General features: G+C 46.3%; 1 protein-coding gene across 1 annotated transcript; it reads right to left on the reverse strand.

Moving 5' to 3' along the window:
- Window positions 1-8,085: 8,085 nt before the first annotated feature.
- KIF2B (kinesin family member 2B) lies at window positions 8,086-10,092 on the reverse strand. The gene has a single exon (XM_062591707.1). The coding sequence runs from the start codon at window positions 10,090-10,092 to the stop codon at window positions 8,086-8,088; it is 2,007 nt and encodes a 668-aa protein (XP_062447691.1).
- Window positions 10,093-11,626: the final 1,534 nt, after the last annotated feature.

Below are 11,626 nucleotides of genomic sequence, written 5' to 3' on the forward strand. Positions count from 1 at the left end.
ACTTGTCCTTTCTTATGGTTTTTCACCAATATAATTACACAAGAGTATCAAATATCAAATCAAAAAGATACATTTTCCTATGGCTTTATGCAAATCAGTCACTCAAGAGTAGTACTACTGCTTAAAAGTTACCATGAATGGGAGAAAAGGAGAAGGAGATGTAGGGCACTTAACTGAGGAAGTAACAAAGATGGGAACATCTCCGCTTAACTCTTTTCCTTTCCAAGGTGGATGTATTTACTCCTCTCTCCTTGGAATAATCACACGGCGCATGGCAAGTGCAGACTCACCGCAGGATGGGACTGGGCGGTAAGTGCTGCTTTGGGGAGAGACTAGAAACAAGGGAGAGGCACCAGAGGCGGTATCATGCAATAGCACGAGACAGGCAGAGTGTGCAGAAGGAGCTGATAAGCATCCAAACAAGGTTTTGGCTCTAAAGTCCTCTCTCACAAGGGCTTTTAACACCACTTGAAGTTGATACAAAATTATGATAAATTAGACTACAACCAACGTAAGAAACCCCAGAGCAGCATGGCACCCTTTTGCCCAGTCGTCAGCATGGTCTGTGCAGAGTCAGCTCCTAGGTGAGGAGCAGAAGCAGACGTCTACAAATGAGAATGAGTATTGAACATAACTTGCAAGGACCAGACACACAGGAAACTGCACAGGTTATCACACTGTAGCTGCTCTGTGTACTGCTCAACACCAACAACGCAACACATGGGGACAAAATGTCCATGCTCAGTGACTACAGCTACCTATTTGTCATCATAACACAAGAATCATAGAATCGGTAAGGTTGGAAGGGACCTCTGGAGATCATCTAGTCCAACCTCCCTGCTCAGCAGGGTCACCTAGACCATGTTAGACAGGGTTGCATCCAGGCAGGCCTTGAACATCTCCAGAGAAGGAGACTCCACAGCCTCTCTGGGCAACCTCTTCCCGTGCTCCATCACTCTCACAGTGAAGACATTCCCCCTCACGGTCAGCTGGAACTTCCTGTGCTTCAATTTCTGCCCATTGCCTCTTGTCCTGTCACACAGGACGACTGAAAAGAGTTTGTCCCCATCCCCTTGACACCCTCCCTTCAGGTACTTGCAGACATTGGTAAGATCCCCCCTCAGTCTTCTCTTCCCCAGGCTGAAGAGCTCCAGCTCTTGCAGCCGTTCCTCACAGTGCAGGTGCTACAGTCCTCTGATCATCCTTGTAGCCCTATGCTGGACTCTCTCCAGCAGCTCCATGTCTCTCTTGTACTGGGGAACCCAGAACTGGACACAGTACTCGAGATGAGGCTTCACTAGGGCTGAGTAGAGGGGCAGGATCACCTCCCTCGACCTGCTGGCAACAGTCTTTCTAATGCACCCCAGGATACCATTGGCCTTCTTGGCCACAAGGGCACATTGCTGGCTCATGATCAACCTGTCATGCACCAGCACTCCCAGGTCCTTCTCTGCAGAGATGCTCTCCACAAGGTCAGCCCCCAGCTTGTACTGGTGCCTGGGGTTGTTTCTCCCTAGCTGCAGGACTCTGCACTTGCCCTTGTTGAACCTCATGAGGTTCCTCTCCGCCCAGCTCTCCAGCCTGTCCAGGTCTCTCTGAATGGCAGCACAGCCCTCAGGTGTGTCAGCCACTCCTCCCAGCTTGGGATGATCAGCAAACTTGCAGAGGAGGCACTCGGTCCCCTCATCCAGGTCATTGATGAAAAAGCTGAACAGGATGGGACCCAGTGCTGAGCTTGGGGGATGCCACTAGCCACAGGCCTCCAACTAGACTCCACGCCACTGCTGACAACCTTCTGAGCTCTGCCCTTCAGCCAGTTCTCAATCCACCTCACTGTCCACTCACCTAACCCACACTTCCTGAGCTTATCTAGGAGGATGTTATGGGAGACAGTGTCAACACACATCCACTGCTCTCCCCTCATCTACCCAGCCAGTCATTCCATCACAGAAGGCTATCAGATTGGTTATGCAAAGCTAAAAGCTTCTTTTTGACCAACTGGCTTGGCCAGCAAGAGTGGAAAAGCATTTTGGTGCACAGTGCTTACATCAGGGCTAGTTCATCCAGCTGCTATGAGGAGGAGAAAGCTCCTGATTTTTTTGATTCTTACCACAAGTTTGGAAGACATAAATTAATTCAAGCAAAACTGAAGATATGCCAGATTTTTGGCAAACCTCTTTCATCAACAATATTAAGGGGACAAATTACCATTTCTATATAGAAAACACCTGAACTGCACATACAAGTAAGTATTTTCCAAACCAAACTGCTCGTACTATATGCCTAAATGCCAACTATTTGCTCATGCATTTGGGATACACAAGCAAGAAACAACACAGGTATGGTCCAACCTGCTCCATAAAAGTCTCTCAACTGGAAGCACAGTGAATGGAGAAGCTCACCGAGGACAGCCCGCTGTTCTCACCTCTCCCACCAAGGAGCCAGAAACGTGGCTCTCCCCACGCTCGGTGGAGGCCGGATGCTTGGCATGTACATATTCCTGCCTCCTACCATTTGCTTTCCTCGTGCTTAGATTTTGTTGCTACAAGTTGAACCTCAAAGCAGTATTACTCAGAACGAGGAGGGCAGCTCCCTGTTCAACAGCTAAGGGCTTCTTGGGAATATTCTTTCTAGTTTGTAGACCAGTCTGCGCTTGCTATTTGAACAGTATTGTGATAAAGAATTAAGTATTTCTGGTTTTATTTACCTATCCACTGAAAGTTTTACAGGGAAACAGGATCCTTACATCTCAGCTTTCCTCTCATCCTGCGTACTTTTTTTTCCTTCTCTCTTACAATCACCTCCTCGCATGTCACATCACAATCTGTTGCTGAGGAAATGATGAGGAGGTCACAAGAAGAGGTATGACTCAATATAAAAGCAGAAACAAGAGAAAACTTCAAGCAACAATCTGAGGAATAACAACACTGTTTCCATCATGTATTCCTTGCAGCATTAAAGGGGAGAGAGAGGCAGAACACCAGGTGAATTGCTTCACAACATAATGTCTTTCAACATATCCTATGAGATATTACCTGCTTCTGTAGAAAAATAAAAGGAAAATGATACAAATACCTCATAAATCACAGTTTAGGGGTATATTTCAAAGATTCACAGGATGCTGGTACAGCGCAGGAAATGGAATGATTTGCAATATAATGTTGCCTGATAGCACAGAGGAATTTCAGCCACAAGCTTCTAGGTTGAAAAGGGTAGGTATGAAAGTTCACTCTTTTATATGCACTTTTATAGCACCAACATAATGTGTGTTCCCGGACAGGATGACATCCAAAATGCAAAATTTTAGCATCTGTAAAAATACAAATATTGATGTGTATCACTAAACACATGTTGCTGACTAAAGCTATTATTAGCAACTGCAGTCAGTCTCTACTTGGAAAATCCCAGTTGCCTTGGGCTTTGTCTGAGCAGAAAACGAGAGAAATATCTGAATAAGACCTTGTGAGTTAGCTTCATGATATCAGGCTGAGCAGTAATACTCAGATAATACCAAAGCCAAAAATACAGGGCTAAATTCAGCCATGCTTACTTGATGCTAAATTGAGCAAATTGCATACCGCCTGCTGCAGAGGCAGCACCAGAAGGCAGCTTGTTCTCCCAGATTGTCTTCGCAGGGCACGGATTATTTTGATCCATTCATTTGCAGCCACCATTTTGACTGACACTTCTGAGCTGAACTGGAAACTCCAGCTGCCCAGTTTGGGAACCTGGGAGGCTTGTGCTGGGGTTGGACCTCGCGCGGTTCCAACGCACACAGTGCTAACACATCTCGTGCCTGGGCTGGGGGACTCCCGTCCCAGCTCTCCCCTCTTGCCCCCAGCTGCCGCGTGCCCCAGTGCCACCAGGTGCCCGACTTGCCCTCTGCTCAGCACCTCTGCGTGGGGTTGCACAAACCTGGGCCATGACGGTACACTTGAGTTGGTGCTGTGAATGGGACCTCGTGCCCAAAGAGGGGCTAAAAGGCGCCTTCTGCAGCCGTAGCTTCGCACTGCCCAGTGCTACCCTGCCGCATAAACTGGCGTGTGCTGAAGTCCTCCTGGTCCTTCCACGCACACAGGGCCACGTAATAATGTCCCACAGTCCTGTATTTCCGTTGTGCTGCCAGCTCAGTCCCAGATAAGGGGATTAATTTTGTTTTGCAACCTCAATGGTAATTAATTTGGAAAAAAATAAACAAACTATTTATCAGTCCAGTAACCCAGTAAAGATTTCTGCCCTTCCTGCTTCACAGGTGGGCTGGATGGACAGCAGATGGGCAGAAACACCTTCCTGTGGTTAACGGACAACCTGAGGATTAGTTGAGAGCAGGCTAAGGCAGTTCCTTTCCATGGGCCTCATCACGAGTGCTGAAACAGGAAGGTTCAAGGGGAGCTGTAATGACAGACTCAAGCTTTTAAACATCCTATTTCTGGCTCCAAAGTTCAGAAGATAATGTTCTTTTAAGTATTTATTTTAAACATGGCCTTCTGCTTAGAAGCATTTAGATTTCACCTTTCCAAGTTTTTTCTGCAACCTACAAGTCTAGAAAACCAGTTTCAAAAAAAAGGTAGGATTCCAATAATTAAATAATCCCAGAAGGTACAACAGAAATGAAAACATGATATTTTGTGAGACAAGAGAGCTGGCAGTGTGGGCAGAAATTTGGGGAGAGTTGAAAGGGAAGATTTTCAGATATCCGCAGCAGTAGTCCTGCACGACTGCCCTGGCGGGCAGGAACAGCTGGGCAGGAAGTGGGAGCTGGGGCAGCAGGTAAGAAGATGAGTAGATGCGAGATCAGAGAGGAAAGTGATCAAATGTTTCAAAAATTCATCAATGAATCAATTCAACTTGCCAGCTGACCAACAGCAGCTTATGGGTTGAACTGTCCTGACAGTCCAAGGGAGCATATAAGCATTCAAATGCTTTAGGCCGAGGGAATTTAAATCTTTGAGGACTGCACAAGAAAATCACGCAAGAGGTGGGACAAATAAGGAGGAAACTTAACCAGGATTTCAACAGAGACTGAATTGAGCTATAGACGCACTGTGGCAGTGCTCTGACCAAATTAACAGGCAAATATCAGTGTGAAAAATAGGAATATATTTAACAGTCAAAGAGATCGCAAGCTCCATTGTTCCAAGCTCAGACTAAGGAAATCAGCAGCTGGAAAATTCAACCAAGATGTACATATTTACTTTGCAATTGCAGCTGCTGCCAGTTGCTGGCAGAGAAGGCTGTGGGTGTATATACTCAGTCCTCAGGAAATGTTTTGCACACGTAGGACTGCACTGAAGTCAAGCAGAGGTGTATGAAATACTGGAGGGGAAGAGAAATCCCTAAGAATTATGCCTCACATTAAGACTACCAATGAAATCTTCCCTAGAAATGACACAGGTAGGAAAAGAACAGATTTAAATCCTTGTAGCATAACAGAATAGCAGTATTTATGGTTAATTATCAGACATTAAATGATTAGATTTGCCAGGCTGTGTTTATACAATGGTTGCTTTTCTTGTTCATTCAGCTAGAATCAGTTATAAACAGAAATGCATCCCATAAAAGTGTTTCAGTTGTTTAACAGGCTAATTAAATGGCTGACCTTACTACAATTAATTAGGGATCTTTATTTACTTGAACATGCATGCTCACCAGAGCAATGCAAACCTAAAACCCAGCACACTTATCTGATTCTGGTTTCATTACAAAGGCATGCCCAGTCCATTAAAAATTAGAATGAATTTTCCTTGAATCTTTGAATTATGGGTTGGGCTCTATGGACTCATGTAAACAGGGGTGCTTTGTAGCTACAAACCCATAGAAACCAGTTAAAAATCATGCTCAAAGTCCAGGTAACAAGAACGAGTTGTACAGGATTTCAGTTTAGAAAGCAAAGAAAAAACATGTAAACAGAGATCATCAAAGAAAGAAGGAGGTCAATCAATACTTCACATGATCAGAAAAATGAAAAAGGCTAATTTAGTTAACTCCTTTTGCATCGTCCTTATAAAGCAGCAGGGTGTGCTCGTGAGTCGCCATCTGAGCTCAGAGGCAACCAGCCACCTGAATGTGTGAGTATAAACAAAGACAGAATAAAATTCATTTTCCTACTCACTGCAAGCCATCCCGCCCTGGTAAGACTTTGTTCCAGCTCATTAAAACGGTATTTCTAAAACTGTGCCCAACTCGATTAATTCAGAGTCCTTTTTGCCAAAACAGTTCATGTTAATGATTTACAGCTAACGGGCGGCAGCAGCATGTGAACAGCAGGAGCTTAGATCTGGAGGAAGCACCAGGGGTAGCCAGGAGAGCCCATCTATCGCATGCCCTCCGCGGAGCACAGTTCCTGCCCCACAAACCGGAACTCGCCAGAGCGCCCCAGCAAGGGACTGCGGAGCCAGCGTGCTTTCACGTGCCTGCACCCATGGTGGGGGACCTGGCGTCCAGCTCCTGCTCCTGTGTCCATCGCCTCAAACGCAAGAGTCCAAAGGAAATGCTAAGGAAGGAACCTCAAAGAAGGGTTTTTTGTTTTTGTTTTCTCCCCGGAAAGGAGAAAACTTCTTCATGGTAAATCCCTCCTGGATACCTTAACCTTAAATAAAAGGCACTTTTATTTAAGAAGGCTGGTGTTTCCTTCTTCTTCATGTGCACTTGCAGGCAGATTGTATCTTAATCTGGCAAGCAGGACCTACATCTCATTGCATCTCTGAGCACTACTAGCTGCTGAAACTAGTAATACCGAAACAAACAGGATGCCAATACATAAATGCTTGTAAAGTGCACTGAAGCTGAAAAGCACAACGTATTATTACTGCTAGGAGACGACCAGCATTTAAACGCCTTTTGGTGTCTAATCATTTCATCACTGAAGACAAACAGAAGGACAAAACAGAAAGAGTGGATGCCCTCGTGCCTACTTCTGACCTGCCTGAAGGGCCGACAAGCTCATTCCCTTGACTGCATTGGAGTCCAGATCAGATTTTTAAAATGTTCGCTATGATAAACTGCTGGATGCGATCAATAACGAGAGAGAGATCAGACAGGGTGAGGAAACAGAGGGAGATTATCATCAGTGAATTAGACACGATTTCTACCATTTAATTTCTTCCACTGATTTGCTACCCATTCAAGAATTTAAGCTATTTAATTAATTTCCAAACTGAATAATAAGCACAGATAGACGCCTGATGCTTCAAGCTCCCTCCAAATGCCATTTCGCAGTGGCTCACGTCAGGGATGATGCAACAGGCTGTGGCTGTCCCTCCCCGAGCACCGAATCACGGGGATACACATACCCACCACACGGAGCTTTGCTGGAGGCAGCTCTTCTGATCCTTTGCTTGGACAAATCTCCTCTCATCAGGCCTCTGATACCCGTGTCCCTCTGCAAGCCTTGCAGGCACATCCTCTCCCCGTGGGTCAGGCAACTGCCAGGATCCTCAGCCTGATTTTTGTGGAGGAAGATTCTAGTATTTGTTTTAAACGACTCATGAGAACGTGATTAAAAAAGACAAGGACAGAGAAAAAAGGAGAGCGAACAGATGCTAAAAGAAAAGCCACTGCTTATGCCATGACAAAATAACCCTCATTTCTCAAAAGTATCATGCTCAAAAATGGCAGTGTTTGCATTAACACCTTTTTAAATCACTCCAAATGCCTGCCTCCCTGGGAGTCTGCATTCTGGTGAAGTTTGGCAGAAGCCTGGAAATAGGCTGTTATCTAAAAAGGTACACATATATGTTTGTGTATATATATACACACACGTATATATAAAATATTTTACCGGCATGAGAGGGAAACCTGCACAGATGAGGTGAGATACATTTTCTGTAAGTCCTGTCCTTGCCTTTTCCTACAACTCTGATCCTTGCAAATGAAGGTTCTACCTTTACAATGAAAAATATCTGGAAACACCATAGGAGTATTCTCCTACAAGTCTGAGCCATTACTTTTAAGAAAAACCACCAGGATTTCCCTGCAGACACATTTAAGAATTTTTTAAGCATCCAAGTTATTGGGCAGTTAAAGCAGTGGCGCTGTAACAGCTCTCATCTTACAGCAGTTTCAGGGGACGGATCCCGGCACAGCTTACAGCGCACGAGATCTCTTTGCGCTGATCTGGTTGCCACCTTGCTCTTCCTTGCGAAGAACCGACCGGAAAGATCTGACTTTTTCCTGGATCTCGGTCAGGATGTCAATCTTCTGTCCCAGGACTGCTTCAAACTGTGCAGCGTAAAAATCTACGTCGTAGTCTATTTCTTCAGCCACTTCTAAGAATACTTTCAACCACCGCAGAGACTCCTGGTGCTCCTCTATAAGTGTTCTTTTATCCATCTCTTTTCTCTTCTTCTGGGTTTTCATCCTGGCACTGAAAGTAAATAACTGGGGGGTCACTTCCTCCTCTCCCTGTACTCCCAACAGCTGCAGTTCAGCTGTCCCGGGCAAGTTCTGCATAGTCCAGGGTTTCTTCATGTCTGTCGAGCGATACAGGAACCTGGACACTTCCTGACAGGGTTGTCCAAGAGAACTTAAGTTCACCCCCAGCTCCTTCACACGGTTAGCATAGCGCAGGGTGTTGAGAGTGTGCTCACAGGATCTCATCCCTGGAGAGACAGTGGCGATCATGCACGTAGACGAGTTCTCTCCTATGAACGAGTCCCTCAATACCTGGGTGAGTTTGCTAGCTCTGAACGGCGTGTGGGCTTTGTTACGCCCCAACGCCCTGATACACTCCTTCAGGGCCAAGAGGCTTTTATTAATATCAGCCCCCTCCAGCCTCGTTTGCCTGTCTGCAGTGGAGATGTCAGCTCCTCTTTCATTCCCAGCTAAATCGATCAGGGAAAACTTGCCAAACAAATATCCTCTCTTCTTGAGTATGATCTGGAAGATGGCATGGCTCCGGGAAGAGTGAGTGTTGGCAGATGTCTGGCCCGACATGCGACATTTGCTACCAGTTTCAATCAGCTTGATGACATCTTCTACACACGTGACCTCTTGCTCCTGGAGCCCCACCACCTGAATCTGTTGTTTACCATCTTCTAGCACCCTCAGCTGCTTCTTCCAGTTCAGCAGGTCAAACACCTTGCCCCCATAAATCTCAAAGAAGGCCCCATAGACCCGGAGCTCTAGCTTCTGGCAGTTGGGGTCCTGCAGCCTGCTGAAGACATCCTCAGCCACAAGCACGTAGATCCCTTTGGAACATTCTGGGTTCTTGATGGAGAAGTCTCCCCCCATGGTGTATGTTTTGCCACTGCCTGTCTGGCCATAGGCAAAGCAAGTGGCCATGCCCCCCTGGAAGACAGTCTCCACTAGGGGCTGGGCAGTGTGCTTGTACACCAGCTCATTAGTAGCCTGGTCATCAAAGGCATTGTCGAAGCGGAAGATCTGGTTCTTCAGGTATCGAGTGAGGTCCAGCTTTTGTTTGGCTTCATGCACCATCACCACATCCTGGCAGGGCACAGTCACTACATCAAAGTCCTTGAGCTCAGTCTCATATTGGTTCAGCGGCCGCTTTCGGACACACACGCAGATGCGATGGGGCCGGCTGGGTCTGGTGGCCTGCACAGCGTCACAGTCCAGGTGGCTGCGGTACTCCTGGATCATGTCCATCACATCAGCCCTGGGATGGAGTGATGCAGTGGCCTGCTGGGCTCGCCGCTCCCTCATCTCCAGCCGCCGGCGTTCCCGCTGTTCCTGCAGCCTCTCCACCTGCCGCACACATGGCGATGTCCACCTGTGGTTATAGTACCCTGAGGCAGGTCGGCGAGCCATGGGGTCCCTGCCATCCCCAGATGGCTTCTCGACCTTGATGGGCTGTGGCAGCACTTCACTCACTAGGCTCTGGTCCCCTTTAGCCGATGGTAGGGCCTCAGTGCTGGTCACAGGTATGCTCCCTGGGGCCAGATGTGGGTTGAGGGCAAAGGCGAGCTGGAGATCCACCTTCTTGCCCTTGTTGGCCCCTTTCTCGATCCACTCCACGGTGATGCTGGAGGTGTTTCCATGGAGCTCTGTCACCATTGCTGGGTGGATGCGCCCATCGCTGCGCTTGATCTCCAGATAGGTGCCCACCTGGATGTGCCCAAACTCCCCAGCCATGCAGTCCCTGGGTTGTGGCCACAGCTGCTGGGATGGAGGAGCCCTCCCAGCTCAGGGGCAAGGCAGGCAGGGCCGGGGCTCGCCGTGTGGGTCTCTGGGCATGGGGGGGACCCTGCGCGGCTGCCCTGTGCCTGGCTCCACCTCACAATGGCCTGGGTCACCCCACCCAGGGGACTTTAAAGGGGGTGCAGCTTTAAAATTAAAAATACATGTATTTTTCATCAGCTGCTGTGGGTTCAAAAAACATACAGAGCTGCCATCACCTGAAAGAGCTTATCCGAGTTTGCAGGCTGGCGTGTGGCTGCTGCAACACATCATGTCTAATTAGATCAGTCACATTAAATTAAGCTAATGGGACTGACACAAGAATTTATAGTAGCGATACACAAGTGTAGGGATTCAACAGAGCATTTTTGTCCTGCAATGGCTACAAAAAATGCAGAAAACATGTTGTTTTCAATCACTTTGAACATACATTTTGAATTATTTTAGAAGGCTTTGCATACCTTAAAATCCCACTTGAAGAAAAACGGGCTTAGTAGCAAACGAATGAAAGAGCTGCAGTGTGAGTGCCGTGGTTATATCTGCTCTCATGAGGCAAAATTTGGTACCATTTTGATAACTGGAGCAGTTGATGATATTTTTAATCCATTTCCATAATGCTCTTCAGTCATCTAGGTTTCCGAATAGAGAATTTCAAAGTCCTGTTCCAAGAAAATCTTTTTAATAGCTTGACATACATGAAGAGATTTGGTTTACTGTGACAGGTAGATTCAGACATTCAGTAATGAAGATTGTTATATACAAAAACACTCAAATTCCATGATAACCACCAGAAGAATGCTTGCAGAAATACTAGTACATTGATACAGTCTTGAAGTAAAAAAAAAAAAAACAATTCAGAAGGTTTATTTAAAAAATAAATAATTATCTCCACTTCTTCTTGACTGGCAGGACTTTAAATGATGAATTCAGAGGGTTTGAGATGACCAAAACTTAACAATAAGCACTATCTTCGATCTTCTTATTTACCATCCTCCTTTTGGTGCCAAACATCAATTAATATGTGTTGTAACTTCTTGAAGGACAGCAATTAACATTCACATTTCTGTCCAGGGACACAGCCACCACGACTGTTGTTCTTTTAGCTACATGTGCTTGATTAAATCCTTATGCTTTTGAACGTGCTTCAAAGGTAATTCAAAACATTCTTGCATGGAGAAACATCACGGTTATAGAGGGATCTCGCTCTTGGGTCTCTGGCAGCTGGAAATGCCAGCCTGCTGGAGGATGGATAGTAGTAAAATGGGAGTAACTTGCTGGTTAGATTTTGGAGACAAAACCTGTCACGTACACTGTGAGATAAGCTTCAAGAAATACAGAACATCACAGATATACAGCAGAGCAAAGCCGTGATTTTAAGGGGTTGTTCAGCTTTCCATGGCAACATTCTCTCTCTTTGTATGACTCCCAGCTGAAATCCTTTTGTCAAATCCCAAGGTCAAAACACCCTGGAGTAGCAGGCTGAAGCCAT

This window comes from Rhea pennata, chromosome 19 (assembly GCF_028389875.1).
Source record: "Rhea pennata isolate bPtePen1 chromosome 19, bPtePen1.pri, whole genome shotgun sequence".
Lineage (NCBI taxonomy): Eukaryota > Metazoa > Chordata > Aves > Rheiformes > Rheidae > Rhea > Rhea pennata.